The sequence below is a fragment of the Phocoena sinus genome, chromosome 18, assembly GCF_008692025.1.
Source record: "Phocoena sinus isolate mPhoSin1 chromosome 18, mPhoSin1.pri, whole genome shotgun sequence".
Lineage (NCBI taxonomy): Eukaryota > Metazoa > Chordata > Mammalia > Artiodactyla > Phocoenidae > Phocoena > Phocoena sinus.
This window is the reverse complement of record NC_045780.1, coordinates 69,194,724-69,222,343: the sequence shown is the minus strand read 5'-3', so window position 1 is coordinate 69,222,343 and position 27,620 is coordinate 69,194,724. Positions and strand designations below refer to the sequence as shown.

The 27,620-nt window shown below is 40.1% G+C and overlaps 1 protein-coding gene across 3 annotated transcripts in view; it reads right to left on the bottom strand.

The window, feature by feature from the left end:
• PCCA (propionyl-CoA carboxylase subunit alpha) overlaps nt 1–27,620 on the bottom strand; it is a 355,051-nt gene that overhangs the window by 298,544 nt on the left and 28,887 nt on the right. For 2 of the 3 annotated variants that reach the window (XR_004346661.1, XM_032611120.1), the window contains exons 5-6: nt 2,524–2,637; nt 604–657 (exon numbers count right to left, since the gene is read on the bottom strand). Coding sequence is in view for 2 of the 3 variants with exons in the window: in XM_032611120.1 (XP_032467011.1) it covers nt 604–657; nt 2,524–2,637 (168 nt within the window). In the remaining variant the exon portion in view is untranslated. The remainder of the gene's footprint in view (nt 1–603; nt 658–2,523; nt 2,638–27,620) is intronic. The other variant, XM_032611119.1, reaches the window with a different exon arrangement.

The window sequence follows — 27,620 nt, the reverse complement described above, 5'->3', positions numbered from 1 at the left end:
CAAAACATTATCAATATCATATTTTAGTACCTGAAAACTAAGCTTTCAGTACCATCTTGAATGTAGTTATAAATACACCTGGAAAATCAGTTTAATAGCAAATATAGGGTCATGCACCTAGTCAGGATGGTGATATCAGGAGGATACTCCTGTCATAAAAAAAAGAAAAAAATTTCCCAAAATAGAGGCAGTAGTAAGATTTGATATTAAATGCCATAATATGCAATAAAAGGGAAAAAACAGAATCTTACTTCTGGCTTCACATTCTATGCTCATGGTAAATAATTAATGAATCACTGGACTCCCTGATGTATTTGGCTAAAAGTCTGAAGTGTTTAATTTTAAAAGTCAAAGTCCACCCATGTTATAAACTAGGTATCATTCATTAGGTGTAATGGTGATTTTACAACTTTTCCATTTTCACGCTTCAAATCAAGACTTAGGTTACAGAATAAAAGTCTTCACTTTTCCCAAACTATTTTCAAAGAATCGTTGGGTCAATGAAAAGTCTATAACTCATCACTACCCATATTTACAAAAGCAACACCGTTACGCTGCTTTCTGAAATATAAGTTAACAGTTTCTGGTTCCTTACAAACTTACCAAACATTTGGCAAATTCTTTATTTTCTGAAAGAAATCCATAACCTGGATGTACCTTAGAAATGAAAACAAAAAGCACTTTCAGTTTTACCAATTTGCAAAACCTTTACAGTAAGCACAACAGAAAGAGCATTAACATGTTTATTGTTCAAGGGCCCTGGAGTAAGGTTACTGACTCTAACGTACTGATCAGCTCTAACTCAGTTCTCCTGAGTTCGGACCCAAACGCCAAGAAATAGCCTACTTTATACTCACTTGTAGCACGCTACCTGTCTTAACCACAGTCGGGGCCGTCTCCCATCACACCTGCACTTGGCTATGCAATTCAACCCAACCCAAACTCTCCCCACTTTTTCTGAGACTAACTTTGGCCACAAGTCTGGAGAATTTTCTAACAGCTAGTGGGTCAAAGAATTATGTTAAAGGAAACCTTTCACAAGATGGATGAAAAACTCTTATTTCCCCTTTCTTTACAGAACCAGGAACTGCTACTTTCCCAAACCCTGGCTACTAAGCCAATGAACGTATTTTATTCCTGACAATATTAATATATTCAGCCACTACCCAATGAACAGTTTTTGTCAAACCTAACTAAAATCAAAGTTTGGTTTTACCTTTTCATCATTCTCTGAATTCATTTTTCTTCTAATATCTACTCTTCTTTCCCTCCTCATCCCACTCAGCCAGTCACAACCACTTCACGCTCTCCTCTCTCACAAGCCACGTTGCAACAATTTAAATCCTACCATCCTGTTCTAACCAAGTAACTTTTGACCAAACATAAATTTAGCCACCCTACTATCAGTCAGTATTGAAGATATTTCTAGGAAAATAATTCTGCTATAAGTCAAATTTCTAAATGAGTCAGTATCATAATCTAATCTAGAAGTATCTACACATTTAAGATTTTTTTAAATGCTAGACTAAGCTTTATGAACATGGTACAGAATAATTTACACTACTACATCACAGGAAAAGAGTTTCACTCCAACAGTTTCATTTCATATAAACATTCAACTAAAGATTGTATTCTGATAATCTATAGTTAAAAGAGTTTTACCTGCATTAACTCTGCTAGTAAACTGTAACATAATATGGGTTCATGAATTCAGTTTTTTATTTAAACATGCATCTTACTAAAACATTTCTTTCAAAAGAAATGTGAACACTAAGTGAAGCACTCCAGGCTAACTGCTGGTGTTGGCTGCTTCCATCCAATTTTAGAGATAACTCTACGTAGTTTTTTTTAACATTACATGTAATTAGTTCTCTGATAAAAACATACACATACATACACACACACAACAACAACAACAACAACAACTATAACAAAACACTCTTCCTGACTATAACAAAACACTATTCCTGATGTCAGAACCCAGTTTTTTCATTGGATTCCACTCCAAACAGAATTGGGGGTGGGGAGAATTACTGATTTCTCCATGTAATTATGTATATTCCATTGACACTATCAAACTAAAACAATTACCAATTGCATCATTTTTATTTCTGGAAGTATAACAAGGCATACATAATTTTTAAATGATTAAAACAGGGTCTTTTGGATCCTGCTTGTAATACATATTTTTTTAATACTCTTATAACACTAAAAGGGTTAATTCTCAAAATTAATTGGGATTTCTTTTTTTTTCCCCCCTAGCAAATCTGGAAATGAACTGAAACTGCTCCCTGGTGTGAAAGCTGAATCCAGCAGCCACCTGCAGGATCAGTAACCAACACTGTCAGATGCTACAAAGCCTCTGATTTCCAGTAGCGAATTCGGCCACATTTAACTCATGTGACATGAACTGCAACAGCATTTTCAATCATTCTTTCTTATTTTTTTTTTTTAAATACAAACTCTAGTGTTCTGCTCACTACATATGAAACAGCTGCAGTAGACAGATTCATTCAGACTCACAGCTTGGGCCCCGGTTTTCTTAATGGCTTCCATGATGGCATCCATGTTGAGGTAGCTTTTACTGGTGGGAGCTGGGCCAACACAGACCGCCTCATCCGCCATTTTCACGTGAACCTGAAGAGACAAATCTCTGCATTAACAGATCCTCCCAGCAAAAAGAACTATCTTCATCTGCAAGTATACACAAATTGCAAATCTGAGTGTTTCCCATATCATTTATGTAGTCAGATCTCTCTCTGAACATGCACTAAGAAATTACAATGTAACAAATAAGCTCAGGAGCTATATTAACCATGATTTCATTAATTACAAGCCTAATCCACTAACCAGATAATTTCCATAATATTCATACAAATTTGATTAAGTAAAATCACAGCAAACAACTTTAGCCTCCTATTCAGTTCATCTATATGTAAACCTTATATCAAAAACTACTCTGTTACCTGTAGCCAGGGTAGCCCAATATTTTCATAACAAGCACTCATGCCCAGTTCTAAGCAAGCTCCCCCGGAAGTGGGGATAATTAGAGAAACTGAATGAAGGGATGCAGTGAGTGTCCCTGCACAGCATCAGGTCAGCACCAGGCACAAATTAAAGCCCAGGACTAAAGAGTTCAGTATCACTACACATGAGCCAGAAAATCTTGAGATTCATTTAAATACTCTCACATTTGATCCTCACCCATTTTAACCTTTATTCGTAAAAGAAATGATATGTGCATTCAGTTCTAAACCTACTCCAAATTCAGGAATATATGCTCCATTTTTAAGACTACTTACTACACACTGTTTCAAATCTATTTTTGCTTAAGAAAGGCTAGGCATTCAATACAAAATAAATTCCTTACTTCTAAAAGAAATCTATTCTTTTAAAATGATGAAAGGGATTCATGTATTTTTGAAACGGCTTTTCCTAAGTTTTCCAGTGTAAGTTTAAATAAATTTAAACTCCGTTTAAATTTATTTTACAAGGCAGACATTAAAAACTGGAACACATTCATATGCCTGGACATGTATGACCCTCCTCCAAAAAGTCTAAGGTGGAAAATATTCTTGAGTATTGCTAAGTTATATTCTTCAGATGTAAAGTAGTTTTTAAAGAAGCATTGTTTTAAATGAGGTCTATCAAAAAAAAAATCAAGTCACCTTTTAGAAAGCTCAGAGTTCTCTTTATCTATTCAATAAATATTTTCAAACTAAGTAAAAAATTATATTGTGTATTGAAAGGTTAAAGATACTTGCTACCCAAGGGATTAATAGATCAATATCTTAATATAAAAGACTCAAATCTATGCAGTTTAATTTCTTTAATAACACCCAAGGAAAGGCAGCCAAGCTCGCAAAAGGATCCTAAATATTCCCATGTTCAAAGCAAGGCTCTCCTTTATATCTTGCTTATTCCCAACTTCAAGTTGCTCTTCTCCCCTCAGACCAGAATGCCCCCTCTTCTACTGCCCTCTGCCCAGTTCAGCAATTTTTTACAACAGCAATTTTGCTTTTGTAATTGTGGTTGTGGGTTTTTTCTATAAGAAAGAAATTGAATACTGAACAATCCTTTGAAAAAAAATACATTAGTCAGGGGCTTCCCTGGTGGCACAGGGGACACGGGTTCGTGCCCCGGTCTGGGAAGATCCCACATGCCGCGGAGCGGCTGGGCCCGTGAGCCATGGCCGCTGAGCCTGCGCGTCCGGAGCCTGAGCTCCGCAACGGGAGAGGCCACAGCAGTGAGAGGCCCATGTACTGCAAAAAAAAAAAAAAAAAAAAGTGCATTAGTCAGGTGGGGATAAAGTATTTAAAGTTAAATCTACACTTACTCTGTATATCTTATTTCCCGCCAGGTACTACCTATTATTAAAGATGCATTTAAAGTTCTACTTCTACCACTGGGTCTTCAGATGAAATCTCCTTTACTCTGAACTCCAGTAGTACAAGGTGCAAATTTTGGCATTTAATCGCATCCTGGCCAGTAATGTCATTTTGACTCCTTTACAGATTATGTCTGTTACAATTTATACACTCTCCTTTTCCAGATCATAAGGTCCTGCAAGGCAGAAGTTGTGTCTTAAATTCCTTTTCTTAAAAAATCTCTCCCAGCACAGTTTTATTGCTACAAGCTTTTAAATTCATAGATACACTTGGATGACTGTTTATTTAATAATTTTCATGTTAAGCCACTGTCTTTGAGGTAGAAAGCTACACTAAATTAAATCTCCAATCTTAGCAATACATATGGCAACTGAGAGTTGTACATGGTGGGGAGGGGGATTAAAATATATACACATGCATCCCTGTGTCCAAATTTTCTATAATAAATAGGCATCAAAAAGTTTAAAAAGGGGCTTCCCTGGTGGCTCAGTGGTTGAGAGTCCGCCTGCTGATGCAGGGGACACGGGTTCGTGCCCCGGTCAGGGAAGATCCCACATGCCGCGGAGCGGCTGGGCCCGTGAGCCATGGCCGCTGGGCCTGCGCATCCGGAGCCTGTGCTCCGCAACAGGAGAGGCCGCAGCAGTGAGAGGCCCGCGTACCACCAAAAAAAAAAAAAAGTTAAAAAGGAGGGGAATCCTAATAATATTTTGACTTATTTACTTCCAGTCTTTTCTCTAAATATACTTTTGTAACCAAACTGCATATATAATTTTGCATCCTTTTGTTTTTTAACTATCATCATAATAGGCATTTTTCCTGTTATCACAAACTCTTTGTAAACATACTGAGAATCTAGCTCAGAGCCTAACATTTTAGCAGATCATTAATACTGTTTGAATAACCATTCAAATAAATACATCAAAAGCAGGTCAAGGGCTTCCCTGGTGGCGCAGTGGTTGAGAGTCCGCCTGCCGATGCAGGGGACACAGGTTCGTGCCCCGGTCCGGGAAGATTCCACATGCCGCGGAGCGGCTGGGCCCGTGAGCCACGGCCGCTGAGCCTCTGTGTCTGGATCTTGTGCTCCGCAACGGGAGAGGCCACAACAGTAAGAGGCCCGCGTACAGCAAAAAAAAAAAAAAATATCCCTTCCAAAAGCAGGTCAAAACTGCTTAGGGGGGCTTCCCTGGTGGCGCAGTGGTTGAGAGTCCGCCTGCCGATGCAGGGGACACGGGTTTGTGCCCCAGTCCGGGAAGATCCCATATGCCGCGGAGCGGCTAGGCCCATGAGCCATGGCCGCTGAGCCTGCGCGTCCGGAGCCTGTGCTCCACAACGGGAGAGGCCACAGCAGTGAGAGGCCCACGTACCGCAAAAAAATTTTTAAAAACTACTTAGGGACTTTACAAAGAAAGGCAAAACATGCTGTTTCTAAAGGGGTTGGTTGGTTTCTTTTCTTCTATTTCTCAGAAACAAACCTTACTTTAGGGTAAAGGCCTATATTAACATCTCAAGCCCACAGTCTAGCACAGGGTCAGTACTAGCAAAAATGCTTGGCAAAGCCATTTGAAAGAAAAAAACTAGAACCCTCTGCTGCCTTAGTTCCCAAGGACATACTTCTGAGTCAACCATGAAAGGATAGTTTAAAACAACTTTTGAAACTCAATTTCAATTTTGTTGTTATTGTTGCTCTAAATGACTACGGTGATTATTATTTCTTTAATAATACAAAACAAACTGCATTCAAGCAGTGCAAAGGCTCTTCTGAAGAATGACTTATCTTTTTTAAAATATATATTTTTTTATTTTTGGCTGTGTTGGGTCTTTGTTTCTGTGCGAGGGCCTTCTCTAGTTGCGGCAAGCGGGGACCACCCTTCATCGCGGTGCGCGGGCCTCTCACTGTCGCGGCCTCTCTTGTTGTGGAGCACAAGCTCCAGACGCGCAGGCTCAGTAGTTGTGGCTCACAGGGCTAGTTGCTCCGCAACATGTGGGATCTTCCCAGACCAGGGCTCGAACCCGTGTCCCCTGCATTGGCAGGCAGATTCTCAACCACTGCGCCACCAGGGAAGCCCCAAGAATGACTTATCTTCACCTACACTGACTAGATGTATCTGTCTCAAAAATTTCAGTATCTTAAAAAAAAAAAAAAAAAATTTCAGTATCTTGAAAAATATTGATTCCTTTTCTATATATTTCAATAGTAAAAGGAAAATATAACAATCATGGAAAGCTTAACCTGAATTAATCAATTAACCACAATATTGCTGACTACAAGTTTCAAACAGAAAAACAGAAGATTTTAAGTAGCAATACTAAGTAAAGGAGTTAGTCTTCACAAACTTTTCCAATAGAAAAGTTTCCAATAGGGGTTTTAAAGATTATTAGTTTCCTCCTCAAGCATTTAGTTTTATATTTGGAAAATTTTTTATTCTTTAAATAGAGGAAGATTACTTGTATCAGCCTTTTATTTTCCAAATAATGATCTAGCAGAACAAAGGATGTGCTTTTCAATTTACAGGACTGAAAAAAAATCACCTTCCTTATTGACTTTCTGTTTAATTAACTTAAATGCTTAGACATAAATAGGTTAAAAATTGTGCCTCAATTTTAAAACTTTGAGTTAATGGAAAATTTCATATTAGTCCATTAGATGCCTAAGATATGATAAAAAGATAACTCTGCTTGGTCCCTAACCTTATCAAATAGGTTGCACCTTAGTTTAAAAAGTACACTAGGCCAGATCTGAGAGGGAAAGTTTTTAAATACCTTCTAAACAAATAGAAACTGAGAAAAATAGGAAAGACAAGCAGCTTTAAAGATGTTTTTTCATGCTAGGAGATTTTTTTTTTTGAAACCTATCAGTCAATAAGATCTGCAGTCACATGGGCACTATTTACCATGTCCATGAATACTTGAGTTTTTCCTTGTGACATCCTTCAATGCAAACAAAACAGTGGGTTGATTACCTATAGGACATAATACATACTAGACGCCCTCCTTGCCTGAGAATAGCAATACCTCACACAATCTGGTCAGACTTTAGCATCTACCAAATCTAACCAAATTCCCAAACATCACCAACAAACAAAAAGTACCCTTAAAGACTGAAAAGTGAAAGAAAGGAATGCCAACTGCATCAATCTTAATTTGAAGAACTGGGAAAAAAATCTTTTTCAAATAAGACAAAACCCTATTTCTAAAGAAAAAAGAATTCTTCTATTTAATGCAAAGTGTCTGAGGTCTAAAGAGACATACAAATGCCAACAGACTAGTATTCTGGCACATCCTTTCTAGAAAGGCATTTTGATCCTTAGAAAATAAAGAATTTTTTTAAGTCAGTAAATATTACATTTGCTTTGATTCCATTTTGTGTAACTACATGTGTAGCATCATGACAAATTTATTCACGATTATTTTTAGATGGAGGGATTAGTAACTTTACTATTTTTTCTGCTGTTATAATTTATATAATTTTTGAAGTGGTAAAACCAAAAATTAAAAATTACAGGGAAAAAGAGAGAAGGTTTTTGCCGGATGTAAAACTCCCAACCCATTTTCTACAATCTTGTTTTCACATCACAAAAGGGATTGACCCTGAATCAATCCTGTAACCAAAACCAAGTTTTTTTAGTCTTTGTTTGGCAGGAATGAGCTTCTGAGGATATGGCAAGTAACAAAAGAAGGCAGAGCAGCATGACTAGAACCATATTCTCCTACCACTGACCCTGGTAGAATCATCCAGGGAGAGTCAGAGGGATGGAGGAGGGGGAATGAGATGCCAAGTATGAGAGGAAAACCTTAGCAAAAGCAATGTTGATGAGCTGAGACCACAGTGAAATGGATTGTGGGCTACAGCTGGGAAGAAACTGAGGTACGTTTGGAAGGTCAGGGGCAAGGGTGTTGGTACGATGGGTTGTAGAGTTTAGGAGAGGCAGAGTGATAGCTGAGAAAGGGTTTGGAGTGTGGTTTTAGCTTAAGAAAAACTTGAACAAATGCCTTTGGAAAGGAATCTACGGAAACTAAGGAGCTAAAAACACCCGAGAGATGAAATCATCTCCAGTATTTCTGACAAGCGAGCAGTGGCAGAGCTAAGAGGTACTGGGAGGCAACAGATGGGGGGGAGGGATAGAGCCCATCTCTCCCCAACACACACACAATAAATACAAACTAGTATTTAAAAGGGTGGGGGGGGGGAAGAGAAAGAAAAGAAGGAAAGGGGAAGGGAGGGAGGGAGGCAAAGACAGGAAAGATAGACAGAAAAAAAGAGACGGAAGGAAAGCAAGCAAGCCTCTTACGTACTCCAAGACAAGCTCCCAAAGCCCCCACTCCCCATGCCCTGTGCTGCCTGAAGCTCTTCTCTACAGAAATTCTCGAGCCACAACTGCAGAGAAAGCAGCAGGGGTAGGATCAAATTTATCAGACACTCTTGTGTTATAAGTTCATGTCACTGGGATCAGAAAGTGAAATGTACAACTTCCAAATCATCTACAACTTAAACACAAGCATATTTCTCTAAATTTTGACCGTGTTCTTTCCCTTGACCTGGAACATAAATATTGCAGCAACCAAATTTAACTATGCAAACTAAGGTAATCCCTAGGGCAGGGGACAGCAAACTATAGTGAAGGCCAAATCCAGCCCAGTGTCTGTTTTTGTACATGAAATTTTATTGGAACACAGCCATACTTATTCATTTACTTATTGCCCATGGCTTCTTTTGTGCTACAATGGTAGAGCTGAATAGTACAGTCCACAAAACTTAATTTACTATTGGGCCTTTAGAGGAAAAGTTGGACCACCCATGCCCTAGGGCGAGGGTCCCAACCCTCAGGCCGCACAGCAGGAGGTGAGCAGTGGCAAGCTAGCGAAGCATCATCTGTATTTACAGCCGCTCTCCATCACTTGCATTACCACCTGAGCTCCGCTTCCCGTCAGCATTCTGGTGAGTTGTAAATTATTTCATTATATAGTACAACGTAATAATGATAGAAATAAGTGCACAATAAATGTAATGCGCTTGAATCATCCCAAAACCACCCCCCACACACCCCAGTCCATGGAAAAACTACCTTCCATGAAACCGGTCCCTGGTGCCAAAAAGGTTAGGGACCGCTACCCTAGGCGATGGCAGAGCAACAAACATCCAGAGTCCCTGCATGTCCTTTGAAATAGACTGGCCTCCCTAACCTAAAATGGCCAGATGTTATGTAAGAGAACATCTGAAAGTCACCCTATTTGAACCACTGTATTGCATAACATCAATATCTATTACTTGTAATAACATGCTAATATAATCACTACCACAAAAACTGACTCAATTCTTATTAATGAGACGAAGCAGATTAGTGAAATGCAAGTAGTAACTGCACTAGAACACGGCATGTCAATCTGAGAGTTTATGAGAATCAGAGAGGGAAATAATTGGTAGTTTTACACTTTGGGCAGAGACAGTTCACCACAGGGCCCGAGCACCCCGAACATCCTTGCTGAGTGCTCCAAACAGCAAAGTCTAAACCATCCCTTGATCCTGAGCTGTTTCTGTAACTAGTCACATTGGCAACTAAGACAGAAAAGCAACCATAGTGTGACTATTATATACTTGCTTCCTGAGGGAGGGGCACTAGTTTGTTTGCTACTTTGCTAAAAAAGGTGCTGAATCCTTGGCCCTAGCTAGCAAAAATTTTGTGCTCACATCATGTGAGCAAGGCACGAACTGCCTTTTTTTCAAACTCTATTTGCAAAAGTGTCCGTATAGCCAACAGCCCTAGAAGAACAGGGTAGTGTCTCACTCTGGAGCAAGAGGCAGGGGTGCTAAGTAAGAGCCGTTAGAAAAGATTCATTATGTAAGAAGAACCCTAAAGCTCAGGGTTCTTGTCCCATGATGCAAACCACTGCATGTGCAGGTATCACCTGACCCTCTTCATATCACCTATGGGAACTGGGACTTGGGAAATCAAGGTAAAATTACTGATACTCTGGGGGGATAGATAAATTGGAAGATTGGGATTGACATATACACACTACTATATATAAAATAGATAACTAATAAGAACCTACTGTATATCACAGGGAACTCTACTCAATACTCTGTAATGGCCTATATGGGAAAAGAATCTAAAAAAAGAATGGATATATGTATACATATAACTGATTCACTTTGCTGTACACCTGAACCTAACACAACACTGTAAATCAACTATGTTCCAATAAAATTTTTTTTAAATGCTGATACTCTGATCTTGCTACGGCTGTAATAAACTGTCCTTCATCGCTGACCCAGCAGTCTTGTATCTTCTACCAGCACCCACTGAAACAGTGAGAGGCTAACTTGTTAGCTTACAAGTTTCAGACCCTTCACAGTTCTTGACAGCCCTGTGTTCCTTAACTGTGACACACACACTGTATTTGTTGGGGCTAAATAGACCAATCACAGCCCCCTTGTGGGACTCAAGATGCTACTGTGCTGATGCTCCTACTATTAGCTTTGTTGAGAGCAGTAAACTGTCTTCCTTTGATCAGTGAAGTCCTGCTGTCCTCTTCTGGCATCGATGGAGTTGTGACAGATTTAACCCTTGCCATCTTCTATGACATGGGGTACTTCCCTGACACATAACTCTTTTAGGGTTTTTTGTTGTTGTTTATTTGTTTGGTTTGTGGGCGGTGAGGAGAAGAAAATAAGAATAAATGTCATAATTTGGAAAGTTAAAAAGAAAAATAACTGATACTGGTTGGTATCTGTCATGGCAAATGCTGCAGGTGGGCTCACTAAATGATATTCCAACACTCCTTTCTATCTTGCTTCCCTCCACTATCAAGGGCAGAAAACAAAAAAGAACATTTCCCACACTTCTTGGCAGTCAGGGCACATATATGTGACCTCAGTTCCACCAGTCAGGCATTCTCAAAGAAGTGAGAGCAATATGAGGCAGGACCCCTGCAGGCAGGTAACATCTCATTGACAAACATGGAACTAACGGTGTCAGTTCTTCTAGGACAGCTCTAGAAGAACTTCTGGGCCAATCCCAGAACATCACAATTGCCAGCAATGGTCAGTAGTGGAAGTAGGGTTTGTCTGTAACAGACTCATTTTGCCTCCCTGGGTTATCCATATCTTTTGGCCCTTCTGGAGATTCTGAGAGCTACCTTATATGCATTAGAACTAGGATCAGAAAACTTTCTCTTTAAAGGGCCACACTGTAAATATTTTCAGTTTTGTAGAACACAGTCTCTATCAAAACCACTCAACTCTGCCTTTGTAGCACAAAAACAGCCACAGACAATACAAAACCAAATGGCCACGGCTGTGTTTCAATAAAGCTTTATTTACAGAAACATGCACTGGGCCAGATTTAGCCCATGGGCCATGGTTTTCCAACCCCTACCTTAGAAATGCTTTTCAGTCCAAATTAGTATGTCAGTCAGAATTAACCAGGGATAAAGTGGCACATTCAAACATGTTTGACTGAAAATAACAAAGACATGAGCAGAGTTAAAGGACCAACAGAGGATGGCAAGGTTTCCAGGGACTAACAACAGTGGGAAGCCATGGCCACTGTGGTCCTGAAGGGGCTCAGAGTGGGAAGAACACAGAGAGCTGGGGAGCACGGGTGACCCAACAGTTACTACCGCCCTAAAAGGTTGTGGCCACCGCGAGAACTGCAGCAAGGCACGGAAGTGGAGCTGGGATAAACAGCCTGATCTGCTGCTCATGTCTTCAAATAGCCAACCCGAGGCAGAGGTCAAGGAAGCTCAAGAGATATAATCCATAGATGTCAGTCTCCTGAAGACTGATCCATAAAAGAAAAAAATTGATAAATTAGAGTTAATTAAAATTTAAAACTTTTGTTCTTCAAAGACACCGTTAATCACAACGTGATACCACTTTCCACCTGCTAGGATGTCTGTAATCAAAAAGACAGATGTATCTGACAAGCATTGGTGAGAAGGAGGAGAAATTTGAACCCTCATACGCTGCTAGTGGGAATGTAAAATGGTACAACTGCTTTGGGAAACAGCCTGTTAGTACTTAAAAAGTTCAGTAGTTATCAAATGACGAGGCAATTCCACTCCTAAGTATATACCCAAGAGAAATGATAATATATGTCCATACAAAGACATATACACAATTGTTCATAACAGCCTTATTCACAGTAATCAAAAACTGGAAATCCAAATGCCCAGCAGCTGGTAAACGGACAAAAATGTGTTCTATTCATATAACAGAATATTACTCAGCCAAAAAAAGGCAACAAACTGATACATGCAACAACATAAATCAATCTCAAAAACATTATTCTAAGTGAAAGAAGCCAGACATAAAAGACCAAATATTATATAATTCCATGTATTTGAATTTTTAGAAAATGCAAAACTATAGACAGAAAGCAGATCAGTGGCTACCTAGGTGAAGGTGGGAACAAGAGTGACTGCAGAGGGACACAAGACATCCTTCTGGGTGATGGCTATGTTCTAAAAGTGAACAGTGGTGAGCATCGCACAACTCTAAAAATACACTATAACTCAATATGCAAACTATAACTCAATAAAACTGTTAAATAGGGCTTCCCTGGTGGCGCAGTGGTTGAGAGTCTGCCTGCCGATGCGGGGTACACGGGTTCGTGCCCCGGTCCGGGAAGATCCCACATGCCGCGGAGCGGCTGGGCCCGTGAGCCATGGCCGCTGGGCCTGCGCGTCCGGAGCCTGTGCTCAGCAACGGGAGAGGCCACATCAGTGAGAGGCCCGCGTACCGCAAAAAAAAAAAAAAAAAAAAAAAAAAAAAAAATGTTAAATAAAAATCAGGAAGTTTCATATAAAAATTTTAAATCCACTGTGCTGTGAGGTCTATATGAGACACTCCTGGCACACAGCACAGTGTTATATGCTATTAATGTTTGATTAATGACTGTAACCAATAAAGAGAAAGTTAGGATTCACCTGACAAAGAAGATTCCTAAGATAGAAGCCAATTGAGAAGGGCACTCTAGCAGTACACACAGTGTATCAAATGCATAGAGGCCCAAAAGGGACTAGAAAATGGTAAGGAAGTAATAAGCATCAAAACAGAAGAGACAGTCACCAGTGCTGTGTGCTATAGACAGAAAGCACCTTGCTATAGACCAGAGAAGGTGGGGATTTAGCTATTGGATCTAATGAACCAGATCTCTGGCAACTCTGGGGACCAACTTAGTAGAATAACAGAAATAGAAGCCAGAATTCCCTGGGCTGAACACCAAATTCGAAGCAAGAAAAGAAAGAAAAGCCGAAGACTAGTCTTTCATGTGGTTTAATCATAATGCTAGGAAATAGGGAATGCAAGAATATTCTACTTTATTTTCTCTATAACTGTTGGTAAAACACAGTACACACACGAGGTATTCAATAAAACTTTCTGATTGCAGACTGATATAACTTTTCAGAGAGATACCCTCAGAGAAATACCTAACAGACGTGAGTGTGTATGCCTAGGCTCACAAAACTGACTAGAAGTCCCTAGGATGAAAACAAAACCACTGTCAGCAGGCAAACGCATGGCCATGAAAACAAAAGACAACCTAGAAAGAGATCCTATAAAATTTACAGAGATTCAATGGAAAAAGTTCTGGAGATGGATGGTGGTGATGGCTGCACAACACTGTAAATGTACTTCATGCCACTGAACTGTACAATTAGAAATTAATAAAGTCGTAAATTCCATGTTATGTAATTTTACAATTTTAAAAAAACTATATAGATTCATCACAATTTCCAGACTATCACTGACAAGTAGTTGTTATAAAACAGTTTCAGAAATTAGCTATATAGTTAAGTTATATGTGTGTGTGTGTGTGTGTGTGTGTGTGTGTGTGTGTGTGAGTGTATGGTACCACTTAAGCACTTAAGAAAAATTGTAACAAGGGAAGAAAAAAAGAACACAAAACAAATACCAATAATGAGAGTGGGCACAGCTCTAGCTTGCAATCATTTTCCACTTACTAAAGAAAAGCTATCACACATTCACTCAAGGCTCTAGTCATGAAGGCTTAAATATAGTTATGTATTTCTGAATACAGATTTCTGAAACAATGGCACAGTGAGATTCTAGAATAGGATTAAGAAATATTTCCACTGTAATAAGTGTATTTTTTTAAAACAGTGTTTCCAAACCATATGAATAGTTAAATGTCAGTTCTAATAATTTAAATACAAATAGCCACCAATGTCATGAGATACTGAAAACTACTAGAGCCTGGCCAGCACTACCATTGCTCATTATGTGCCACTAATTGATAATGCTAAACATAAAAGTGAGTCATCTAGATGTTGTTTTTTATTTTAATTACCCAAGTAATATAAGAATATAACTAGTTTGATAGAAAATTTAAGTTTAAGCAATACAGATAACCACTACTTCTCACCCCCTTAAAGGCCTCCCAGTCCCACCTCCTACCCTAAAAGAAATTATCAACAGTTTTGTATGCATCCTTTCAGACTTACCTAAATATTTTCATATGCCTAGTAGACATAAAAGTGTACAGTTTTAGGGACTTCCCTGGTGGCATAGTGGTTAAGAATCTGCCTGCCAATGCAGGGGACACAGGTTGGAGCCCTGGTCCGGGAAGATCCCACATGCCGCAGAGCAACTTAGCCCATGAGCCACAACTACTGAGCCTGTGCTTTAGAGCCCGCAAGCCACAATTGCTGAGCCCACGTGCCACAACTACTGAAGCCTGCACGCCTAGAGCCCGTGCTCTGCAACAAGAGAAGCCACTGCAATGAGAAGCCCACACACCACAAGGAAGAGTAGCCCCCGCTTGCCGCAACTAGAGAAAGCCCTCACACAGAAACGAACACCCAATGCAGCCAAATAAATAAATTTATCTTAAAAATAATAAAACAGGGCTTCCCTGGTGGCGCAGTGGTTGAGAGTCCGCCTGCCGATGCAGGGGACACAGGTTCGTGCCCCGGTCCAGGAAGATCCCACATGCCGCGGAGCGGCTAGGCCCGTGAGGCATGGCCACTGAGCCTGCACGTCCGGAGCCTGTGCTCCCCAATGGGAGAGGCCACAACAGTGAGAGGCTCGCGTACCACAAAAACAAATAATAATTATTAAAAAATAAAATAAATAAATAATAAAATAAATAAAACAGTGTATGGTTTTGTATCGTGCTTAAGATTTTCTTCCCATAAACTGTATCACACTACATATTATTCTTGAAACTTGCTTAACCGCTACATAACATTCCTGGTAACCTGGGTAAACCATAACATATTTAACCTTTACTCCAATAATTGATATTGCTCCTAATTTGCAGATGTTACAAGCTGCAATAAGATTCCCTGAACATGTCAATCTGTATGCATGTATATATTTCTGTGAGAAAAATACCTGGAAGTATAAAAGCTATATAAACTACATGCTTAAAAGCTTATGTCTATTAACACGTCTAGCATAGATGAATTTCCCCACATCATACCATCACTGAACATGTCTAATTTTATATCTAATGAAAAATGATTCCTTACTAGTTTTTTAATTTGCATTTCTCTAATTATTAGTGCCTTTGGGCATATTTTCATGTTTGTGAGCTATTTGTATTTCTTCTTTTGACCACTGACCATTTTTAAATTTAACACAGGAGAGATCTTATAAAGAAGCAAAGGTATCTTTTGGTTTCTTCCTTTTTTTTTAATTACACATAATACCAAAACATTGTTACTGTTCAAAATAAAGCTAACAACTCTACTGACCATCCCTCTATCCCCATTACATTTTCTCTCTCCAGTGATCTCTTCTCAAGTGAGTATGCATTCTTAGACCTTTGTCTATACCAGGGGCTCTCAATAGGGAGCAACTTTGTTCTGCAGCACCCAGTTGGCAATGTCTGGAGACAGTTTTGCTTGTCACAACTTTGGGATGGAGGGATGCTACTGGGATCTAATGGGTAGAGGACAGAAATACTTCGAAACATTCTACAATGAGCAAGAGACCCACCTATAAAAAAGAATTACTTAACCCAAAACGCCAATAGTGGGCTTCCCTGGTGGTGCAGTGGTTGAGAGTCCGCCTGCCGATGCAGGGAACGCGGGTTCGTGCCCCGGTCCGGGATGATCCCGCATGCCACGGAGCAGCTGGGCCCGTGAGCCATGGCCGCTGAGCCAGGGCTCCACAGCGGGAGAGGCCACAACAGTGAGAGGCCCGCGTACCGCAAAGAAAAAAAAACAAAAATGCCAATAGTGTCACAATTGAGAACCCCCCGTCTGTGCTTTTATATGATGTATGTAACTATAAAAATATAAAATATTTTTAGTGTGGGTTTTTTTAAACATTAATAGTATTTTCATATCATATATGTCATTCTACAAGTTCTTTTTAGATCTTTAATATGTCTTAGAGATGTTCTGTCAATATGTAGAGATATACCTCATTATTTTTTAATTACTAAAGAATTCCAAGATATGGCCCTACCAGTTTGCCAACCACTTCCCTGCTGATGGACACTTAGCATGGAGGAATCACCCAGCTGGATGCTCATAATGATGTTTCCTAACCAGACGTCCTGTCAATTGCCCCAGGTCCCCCTTCCTGCTCTGGATCTTTCTCTTCTGGAGCTGCTCTCTTCTTTTACAGACATCCTCTCCTGTCTATGTTACAGACTGAGGTTTTCTATTGAATGATCCCATCTGCTATCTTTTAGAAATTCCTCATCATTTCCTGCACTATACTCCCCACTCTGTTTTACACCAAAATTCTGGTTTGTTATTTTTCTTTTGGATTTTTCTTTTTAACCATTTCTCTTCCCTGGGAATTTGGGACAGGAAGATGAAGTCTGACTCATCCCACCATCCTGAATTAGAAGTCAGGAACTTTAAAATGTTGTAATTTTTTACCACAGAAAATACAGCATGTATATTTTAATTTAAAAATTAAAAATTATGATCAATATAGTTTTCCAAAATGAAACAGTTAAAAGTATTTTTAAGACTGTCATGAAAAAATATCAACAAATCCTTACAGAGACTCTAATTTGGAATAAAAATAGGTATGTGAACATAATCATACAGTTCCTAAACTACTACAGCCACAAATGCAACCTGGCTACAGGTAACACACGTTACCATTCCTCTATTCATGCATCTTAATGTTGGGTATCTTTTTCCTAGCATCCATTCTACCAGATATCTGGGCATTCCTAGGAACTCCAAACTCTGGCTTTCTAACCTCAGATTCCATTTCCTAAATTAACCAATATTGCTGCTGGGTTCACAAAGGACATGAAAACCCTTGATTTACAGTGTATGATTTTGGTTGGTTTCTCACCAAAGAGCTTCAGATGAATATTAAAACAGCAAAATCAACCATCTCAATGCTCTTCTTTCTGAAAATTCCTGGTGCTCTACAGTTAAGCTCCTTTACATGAAGCAGCGATCACCAAAAGCAGTTAAGAACCTTAAAAAAGTTTTCACTAGCACAGTCATTCTCATGAAGCCATCAAAAAATCTGGGAAATGTTTTTATTTTCTCTCTAAAAATAAATACTCTTCCTTCTCACCAACTCCCAAAAAAAGAACACTCTTCTTTACCAGACGACTGGATGAGTACTTTGAAGGAGCTCCAAAAACAATTTTGATTTCTCCTTATTCCGAGCCTAATAATTAACCTTGATAGTTACAGATCCAAAGTGATTTTGCCATTCATTGAATTCACCTGCAAATCCATGACTGGGCCCAGCTACCAGGAACAAAACAAAAGCTGAGAAGTGCTCCTCTGCGGACTCAGTCTACAGACTATGAGAAACAAACTCAGATAAACAGAGCAAAGGTATCAGGAATGAAGCAAAGATGGGTCTCTCATCTTCTACCTTCCTTGGAATTGAAACACCATGTAAGGTGGAGAATAAGAATCAAAAGGGGGGGGAGGGGGCTTCCTTGGTGGCGCAGTAGTTGAGAGTCTGCCTGCCGCTGCAGGGAACACGGGTTCGTGCCTCGGACCGGGAAGATCCCACATGCCGCGGAGCGGCTGGGCCCGTGAGCCATGGCCGCTGAGCCTGCGCGTCCGGAGCCTGTGCTCCACAACGGGAAAGGCCGCAACAATGAGAGGCCCGCGTACCGGAAAAAAAAAAAAAAAAAAAAGGGGGGGGGGGAGGGGCTTCCCTGGTGGCGCAGTGGTTGGGAGTCCACCTGCCGATGCAGGGGACACGGGTTCGTGCCCGGGTCCGGGAAGATCCCACATGCCGCGGAGCGGCTAGGCCCGTGAGCCATGGCCTCTGGGCCTGCGCGTCCCAAGCCTGTGCTCCGCAACGGGAGAGGCCACAACAGTGAGAGGCCCGCGTACCGCAAAAAAAAAAAAAAAAAAAGGGGGGGATGGGGAAGCACATAAATGTGTCAGGGGAGATGAAGTTACCTGCTAAGTTGAAGCATGACCCATCTCCTGAGGTTCTGCCCCTTACAGGGAGCCTAGCACACTCTGTTAGGCCAGAGGTGAACATCATCAGATAGAAGTCCAAGCATGTAACTTCAGTGAGCTTACCAGCTGCACAGAAGTACTATAACAGAGTGGGGCAGTGCACAGCCCTTCGCTGCACACTTATCAAGGGCGGACGTTGCTGGGCGCCCTTAGCAACCCATTACCAGGCAACGGTTATGGATAGAGGAGCGGTTAGAGGTCCTGCTCAGCCATTAGTCGGAACCGATGAGCTGCCATTAGTGGGCTATTCAGCCAAGAGTCGGCAGAGCGATGATCGTCAGGTGGAGAGTGAGGTAAGAGACGGATCCCGGCCTCCTCCCTGGGGCCCTCCAGCTCACCTAGCCTCTGCGACCTAATGGCGGCAGTCATCTGCATGGGACACAGTCTGCAGGACCTGGCCCCCACCGTTTGGGCCGCCTGAGGAGCCTGAGGGCCAGTTGGGTCCTGGGCACCTGGCTACCTCGGTGATGACAGCTGGGCAGGCTCTGGGGACCTGGCCCTGAGGGAGCCGCCAGCTGAGATCTGCCTCTTCAGCCAGGCCTGGGCACTGGCGGGAGGACCCAGCCTGGGTGCTGGATGAATGCTCTGGGGCAGGGTAATGGGCCCCTGCAGGGATCCCCTCCTCTTAGCCAGGACCTGGACCTCGGAGGGTGAAAGTTGTGCCTTGGGACCTTGCCCATTTCTTGTCAGAACAGAGAGTAACATTTGTTTGGTGGAGATTTACAGGAACGTCGTTACCTGACCATGGCCTGACCTCAAGAAAAAAGGATCCGACACCAAGAAGTCTGCAACAACTAACCACACCCGTCCCTCACCTTTCCTATAAAAGGGCTTTGCTGAAAACTTTCGGGGAGTTTGGGGTTTTTTAGGCACGAGCCACCCATCTCCTTGCACGGCCCTGCAACATACATTTCTCTGTTCCAAACTCCGATGTTTTGGTATTGTTTGGCCTCACTGTGCCTCGGGCACACAGACTTACGTTTTCAGTAACAGTACTGGGGTATAGACGCTAGCTTGTAGAAAGGCTCATTTCATCTCACAGAGATTTTAGGATGAATTAGGTCTTTACTTTTGGAAAAGATATGTGACAGGATGCTGTAAACACAGGTGAAAAGGTACCCAACCTGGCAGAAGCAATGGGCAAGGAAAAAAAATTAATGATTTAATAAGACTGCAAGTTACTTGGCTTTTATTTCAAAATATAACTTTTCTGCAAATCCAAATGTCTGGCTGGCTTAGGAAAGAACACTTGGTGTAGCTGTCGGCATGCGCCTTTTGTATGAAAGAGTAAATATTCAAATTAAAAAGAACATCTGGAGAACACAAGGTAGAAAAACCTTGTGGCAGCTGGCTCTCTGGACAGAAAGAACTACGGGAAAAGCTGTCCCACCAAAAGAAAAACTGTATATAATTAAAAGACCAGGAAAATGAGTTTCTGAGTATTACTGCCCAAACTCAAAGTAATAAAACATTGTCCCCACAACATTAGCTCCTAATTCCATTTATACAGTACTGGTCCCCGCTTTCCAATCTCTTTTCTAATTCAGCTATTCTATGTTCCACCCACCATATCCCTTTACCATTAAGTAAACCCTGAACACTTCCCTGACTCATTCCAACATTAATCACAGGTGCTCTGCTACAGCAGGGTATAAAGAGATGATAAATTACAGTTCCCTCCCCTCTAGGAGTTCAGTCTCGTGAAAAAGACAGACTTCTATACCAATTGCAATGAAAATAAATAAGAGTACGTATAAACTGCTAATGCAGAAAGTAACCCATGAAGAATCAGTTATTAAAGTATAAAACTGGATTTCTAATCAATGGAAAAAAGTGAGAAGGGAACTACCAACAGAGAAATCATAGAATGTAAAAGGCCCCAGCCTATTTAGAAATCAGTGAAATGGCCTGAAACCAAGGTGGATAAGGAGGCGCTAACAGGAAAGGATGGCGGAAGAGAATGATCAACTATGAGGAAAACCAGCTTGAAGGGAATCTTGAATGACACAGTAGAGTTTGGGCTTTAACCAGGAAGTCAGTGGTTCTCAATGTTTACCTCCCACGAAAAGAAGATAATGGATCATGTGAGGAATGCTACATTCCATCGTAAACAGCAGCTTAATATACATTGCTGCAGTTGGGCCACTCCAAGCAACTAGCTGCAAACATTCTCTTCTCTCCCAAGACTCACACGATGCTTAACAAGGAGTGCTGTTGAAAATGAAAAGCTTTCTTTTCCTCTGATGTTTCCTAACCACACTTTTCCCATAATATAGGATACACAACATAATATATAGGATACAAAAACCCATTCGGATATATCAAAATCCTTCTCAGACTTTAATTTTTAAAAAACACCACTGGTCATTCTAATTTCAGGTAAAATGGAGTAAGCATATTCCATTCTGTTTGTCCCACTGAATGCAGCTATGAAATCTGAACAGAATACATTAATCAACTATTTGTGAACTCGGAAAAGTACGTAGCAGCACGCAGATGGAGGAAGAACAGAGTTCAAGTTACCATGAACCAGCGGTGAGTTTGGGATTTTCATCTCCTCCATGATCCCTCTGCCTGATCAACAATCTGATACCCACTAGGCAATGGGGTGCTGACAGGGAAGCCCTGTATTTCTGACTCCAGAAGCAGAAAAGGGAGCTCCTAAGACTTAGAACACTACAGAAATCTCCCAGGGTTTTTTTGGTTTTTTAGCTCCATTCTTTTGTGTCCCAGCTCCCAAGTAATTCCATGGCTGCAGTAGCAATGGTAAAAATGGGGGCCTAGGGATTCCCTGCTGGCGCAGTGGTTGAGAGTCCGCCTGCTGATGCAAGGGACGTGGGTTCGTGCCCTGGTCCGGGAGGATCCCACATGCCGCGGAGCAGCTGGGCCCGTGAGCCATGGCCGCTGGGCCTGCGCGTCCGGAGCCAGTGCTCCGCAACGGGAGAGGCCGCAGCAGTGAGAGGCCCACGTACCGCCAAAAAAAAAAAAAAAAAAAAAAAAAAAAAAAAAAAAAATGGGGGCCTACAGGAGCCAAAACAATCATAGAAGGAACAATCTTCTCTAATCAATGAAACTGTGGTCCCAAGAGGATGAGTAAATTTCCCCTGCTTTCTTTCTTTGTCACGTAAGAACACATATGCATTTGGTCTCTGCCACCAGTTCCTGACACAAGCTCCTAAAACGCTTGTCATTTCCTGATGATAGGGGTGCTAGGAGCATCTTTTGTTCTAATATTTGGTCTTTGACCCCAGTTCCTGACAAGAGCTTCTAAGACCCTTGGAATCTCCGGAGTGCTAAGAGTGTCTTTTTGTATGCTAATGAGATGACTGGTGGCTGGAAGCTCCTAGATAGCTGCAGGATGGGGGCTGATCACCAGAACAACCAAGACTCCATTAGAGGGTTGGAACTTTCAGTTCTATCCCCTGAACTCAGGGGAGAGGGGTGGGAATAGAGGTTGAGTTAATCACTGATGATCAAAGACTTAACCAACCATGCCTACATAATGGAGACTCCATGAAAGCTCTACCCAACAGGGTTTGGAGAGCTCTGGGTTGCTGAGCACTTTCACATGCCAGAAAGGTGGCACACCCCAACTCCATGGGACAGAAGTTCCTGTGCTCAGGACCCTTCCAGACCTTGCGCTATATACCTCTTCAATTAGCTGTTCATTTGTACCTTTTATAATATCATTTATAGTAAACCTGTAAATATTAAGTGTTTGCCTGAGTTCTGTGGGTCATTATAAACTGAGGAGGGGGTTACGGAAACCCGATTTATAGCTGGTTGGTGGTGAAAAGTACAGATGACAATCTAGCACTTGAGACCAGCATCTGAAATGAGGGCAGTCTGTGGACCTGACCCTTTAACTCACGGAATCTGAGCTAACCGCAGGTAGTTAGTGTAAGAATTGAATTAAATTGTAGGACATCCAGCTGGTGTCCAAAGAGTTGGAAAACTGGTTGTTAGTATGAGAAAAATTCCTACACATTTGGTGTCAGCAGCATTGTGAGTAAACAAACAGTTTTCTTTAGGTCCCCCTGTATTCTCCATACCTGGCCATGGACACAGTGTGTGCAGCAGTGCAAGGTTCCCAGCCTTTTAGACAAGAGGAAAGAAACGGGAAAGCCAAAGGAATAAGAGGAGATAATAGGAGAAGCTAGCATGGAAAAGTGACTCAATAAAGTTGTTTATGAACTCCTGGGCTCATTCTTAGGTTGGGCATGTACAGATATGATCCTAGTAAGCAGACCAAAGAATTTTAAAACTGAACAAAGAGACCACATATCTCAGACTGACCGGTGGGTTATGTACATGTGAGACAGTATGAATAGCATTACAAAACCCCACAGCACACAGAAAAAGGATAAGAACATGCACTCTGAAGCCAACCATGTCAACTGCTGCTAAAACAAAAATATCAACATTCTCCAAAGGATTTCAGCAACATTCAGTCTCGTAATATTCAAAATATAATCCAAAATTACTTTGCACACCAAGAACCAGGTAAATCTTAACTCTTATAGGAAAAAATCAAGACACCAAGGCCAAGATGACAAAATTGTCACAATTATCTGACAAAGAGTTTAAGGAAGCTATTATAAAAATATTCCAGCAAGCAACTGTGAACACTTAGAAGAAATGAAAAACTATAAAGTAACAGAAAACAGAATTTCTAAAAAGAAATCCATGAAAAACTTTAGAACTGAAATATACAACCAATTTTTTTAAAAAACCTTAATGGATGGGCTCAATAGCAGAGGAAAGAATCAACAGACTTAAAGGTAAATTTAAAGAAATTATCCAATCTGAGTCAGAGAGAACAGAGATTGGAAAAAATTAACAAAGCTTCAAGGAACTATGGAACAATCACAAAAGGTCTAATATACACGTTACCAGAGAAAAAGAAGAAAAAAATAGCATGGTGCTGAGAAAATATCTTTAAGAAATAATGGCTGAAAATTCCCTAACTTTGTTAAAGACATAAACCTATAGATTCAGGAACCTCAAAGAATCCCAAACAGAATAACAACAGAAATTGATGACCAAACAAATATAATCAAACCACTGAAAACTAAAGACAACGAAAAAATTCTGAAAGCAAAGAAAAACAACACATTAACTATAGGGGAACTCAGAAGCTAGAGAGACCAGAAAGAAGTATTCAATATTCTTAAACTGCTAGAAAGAAAGAAGTGTCAACCTAAAATTCTATATGCAAAACAATATCAGAATAAAGGTGAAATAAAGACGAAGGAAAGCTAAGAGAATTAACTGCCAGCAAATCAGCTCTACAAGAAGTGCTAAAGGAAGTTCTTCAAACAGAAAGGATATGACATTAGAAACTTGCAACAGCAGGAGTGAAGGATTAGCAACAGAAATGGTAAATATCTGGGTGAATATAATAAACAATTTTCCCCCTCTTAGTTCTTTAAAATATGTTTGACTATTGAAAGTAAAAATCTTAACAATGTCTGACGCAGTTTTCAATGTATGTAGATAAAATACACAAGAAAACCATAACATTAAAGGGAAAGAATAAAGATACCTATATGGTAGAAAGATTTCTACATTCCAATTGAGTTGGGAAAATATGGATTCTAAATAGATTATGAAAACCCTGGTGGTGCAGTGGTTAAGAATCCGTCTGCCAAGGGCTTCCCTGGTGGCGCAGTGGTTAAGAATCCGCCTGCCAATGCAGGGGACCCGGGTTCGATCCATGGCCCGGGAAGATCCCACATGCCATGGAGCAACTAAGCCCATGTGCCACAACTACTGAGCCTGCACTCTAGAGCCTGCGAGCCACAACTACTGAGCCCACATGCTGCAACTACTGAAGCCCACACGCCTAGAGCCCGTGCTCTGCAACAAGAAGCCACCGCAATGAGAAGCCCACACACCACAACGAAGAGCAGCCCCCACTTGCCATAACTAGAGAAATCCCATGCACAGCAATGAAGACCCAAAGCAGCCAAATAAATAAATAGGAAAAAAAGAATGTATATTGTAATCCATAGAGTAACCATTAAAAAAAAAAACTAAACAAGATATAGTCAGAAACACAACAGATGAACTAAAAAGGAATACTAAAAAAGGTTCAAATAACCCAAAAAGATGACACAAAATGGGTAAAAGGAACAAAAACTAGATGGAAAAACAGGAAATAATAAAATGGCAGTCTGAGACCTAAACATATCAATAATTAATCATAAGGGTCTAAATACACAAATTAAAAGATACAGTCAGGGGCTTCCCTGGTGGTGCAGTGGTTGAGAGTCCGCCTGCTGATGCAGGGGACACGGGTTCGTGCCCTGGTCTGGGAGGATCCCAACATGCCGTGTAGCGGCTGGGCCCGTGAGCCATGGCCGCTGAGCCTGTGCGTCCGGAGCCTGTGCTCCGCAACAGGAGAGGCCACAACAGTGAGAGGCCCGTGTACCGCAAAAATAAATAAATAAATAAATACAGTCAAATGGTTTCTTTAATATGACCAAACTATATGCTGCCTGCAAGAAATTCACTTTAAATATAACGATATAGGTAGTTTAAAAGCAAGATAGTGGGGAAAAAGTAACATGCAACATTCAATGAAAGAAGGCTGGAATGCTGGTATTAGTATCAGACAAAGCAGACTTCAGAGCAAAGAAAGTTACAAGCGATAAAGAAGACTATTACACGATAACGACGGTGAATCTGACAAAAAGATATAATAATTCTTAATATGTAGGTACCTAAAAACAGTGCTGGAGAAACAAACACCCAACTGTTGTTGGAGATTCCAACACGCTTCTCTCAATAACAAACTAGTAGTAGAAAATTAGCAAGAATAGAGAGAAACTGGACAATACTATCAATCATCTGTATCCAACTGACATTTATACACTACTGCATCCAACAACAGACGATGAAACAATCTTTTCAACTACACATGAAACAGTCACCAAGATAAACCATACCTACATCGTGAAACAAACCTTAACGCACTGAAAAGAAACAAAACAAACAAATGTGTTCTCTGGCCATAAAGGAATTAAACTGGAAATCAGTAACAAATAACAGAAAAATCTCCAAACGCCTGGAAATTAAACAATTGTAAATAACTCATGAATAAAACAGGAAAACTAGAAAATATTTTGAACAAAAGTGAAAATATATCAAAAATTATTAGATGTACCTAAAGCAGTGCTTACAGAGGAAATTACAGCATTAAATGTTACATACTAAAATATATCTCAAATCAGTCATCTAAGCTCCCACCTTAACAAATCAGAAAAAGAGGGAAAAAAAGCTGAAGAAAATAGTAAAGAACAGGTATCAATGAAATTGAAAGGAGAAACACAATAGGAAAAAATCAAACATAAAGCTAGTTCTTCAAAAGTATCAGTAAAATTGATAAACCTCAAGCAAGACTAACAAAAAGAAAAGAGAAGGTAAAAGTCATTATCAATATCAGAAATGAAAAACGGATTATCACTACAAACTACACAGACATCAAAAGGATAATAAAGAAATCCCAAGAACAACTCCATGCATATAAACTAGACAACTCAGGTGAAATAAACCAATTCCTTGAAAACAACACACTAAGAAAACACACTCAACATGAAATAGATACCTGAATAATCCTGTAACTATTGAAGAAATCGAATTCATAGTTTAAAATCTTCTGAATAAGAAATCTCCAGGCTCAGTTGATTTCACTGGAAAATTCTACCAAATATTTAAAGAAAATGAAACCAATTCTATACACACTCATCCAGAAAAAAAAAATGAGAAGAAGCATTTCCCAGTTCATTTTATAAAGCCAGCATTATCCTGATACCAAAGAGAATACACAAACAGAAAACTGCAGACCAAGATCCCTCATACCAGTGATGAAAAAACTAGTAATAAAATATTAAGAAATCTAATTTAAAGGTAAGACTTGAGGATCACTGGCTGTCAAGTTGGAAATAATTGTTTGGTACAATCAGAAAAAGATTTCCCTAAGGATAGTTCGAGGGTGATTTTTAATGGGTTTAAAGTAATCTGAAGTAGCTGGTTCTGATTATCAGTTTTTTATTCTTTTTCTAAGAATAATACACCACAATCAAGCAGGGTTTATGCCCAAAACACAAGATTGGTTCAATATTTAAAAAACAGCCACTCAATGTAAAGTATCATATTACAATCAAAATAAAAAATACACATAATCATGTCAATTGATTCAGAAAAAGCATTCATGATGGAAAAAAAAAAAACTCTTGGAAAACCAGAAGTAGACAGGATCCTGCTCACCCTGATAAAGAGCATCTACAAAAATCTACAACTAACACCAAACTTAATACTGACCGACTGAATGCTTTTCCAGTAGATTGGAAAATATGCACTATCACCACTCTTATACCAAATCATAATGTAGAGTTCCCAGCCAGTGCAATCGGGAAAGAAAAAGAAATGAGGCATACAGATCATAAAAGAAGAAATAAAACTGTTACTGTTCACACACAGCATAATCGTCTTCATAAAAAATCCAAAGGGATCTACCAAAAACCTCCTAGAACTAGTGAGTTTAGCAAAATCACAAGATACAAGATCAACATGTAAACATTAATCACACATCTACTATTAGCAATGTACACTGGAAACCTAAATTAAAAAAAAAAACATTTTAAGAACCTCACAAAAAAATGAAACACTTAGGTATACAATCTAACAAAATATGTACAAGATCTGCACGCTGAAAATTACAAATGCTGATGAAAGAAATCAGACGAAAAAAAAAAAAAAAAAAAAAAAAGAAATCAGACGAGACCTAAATAA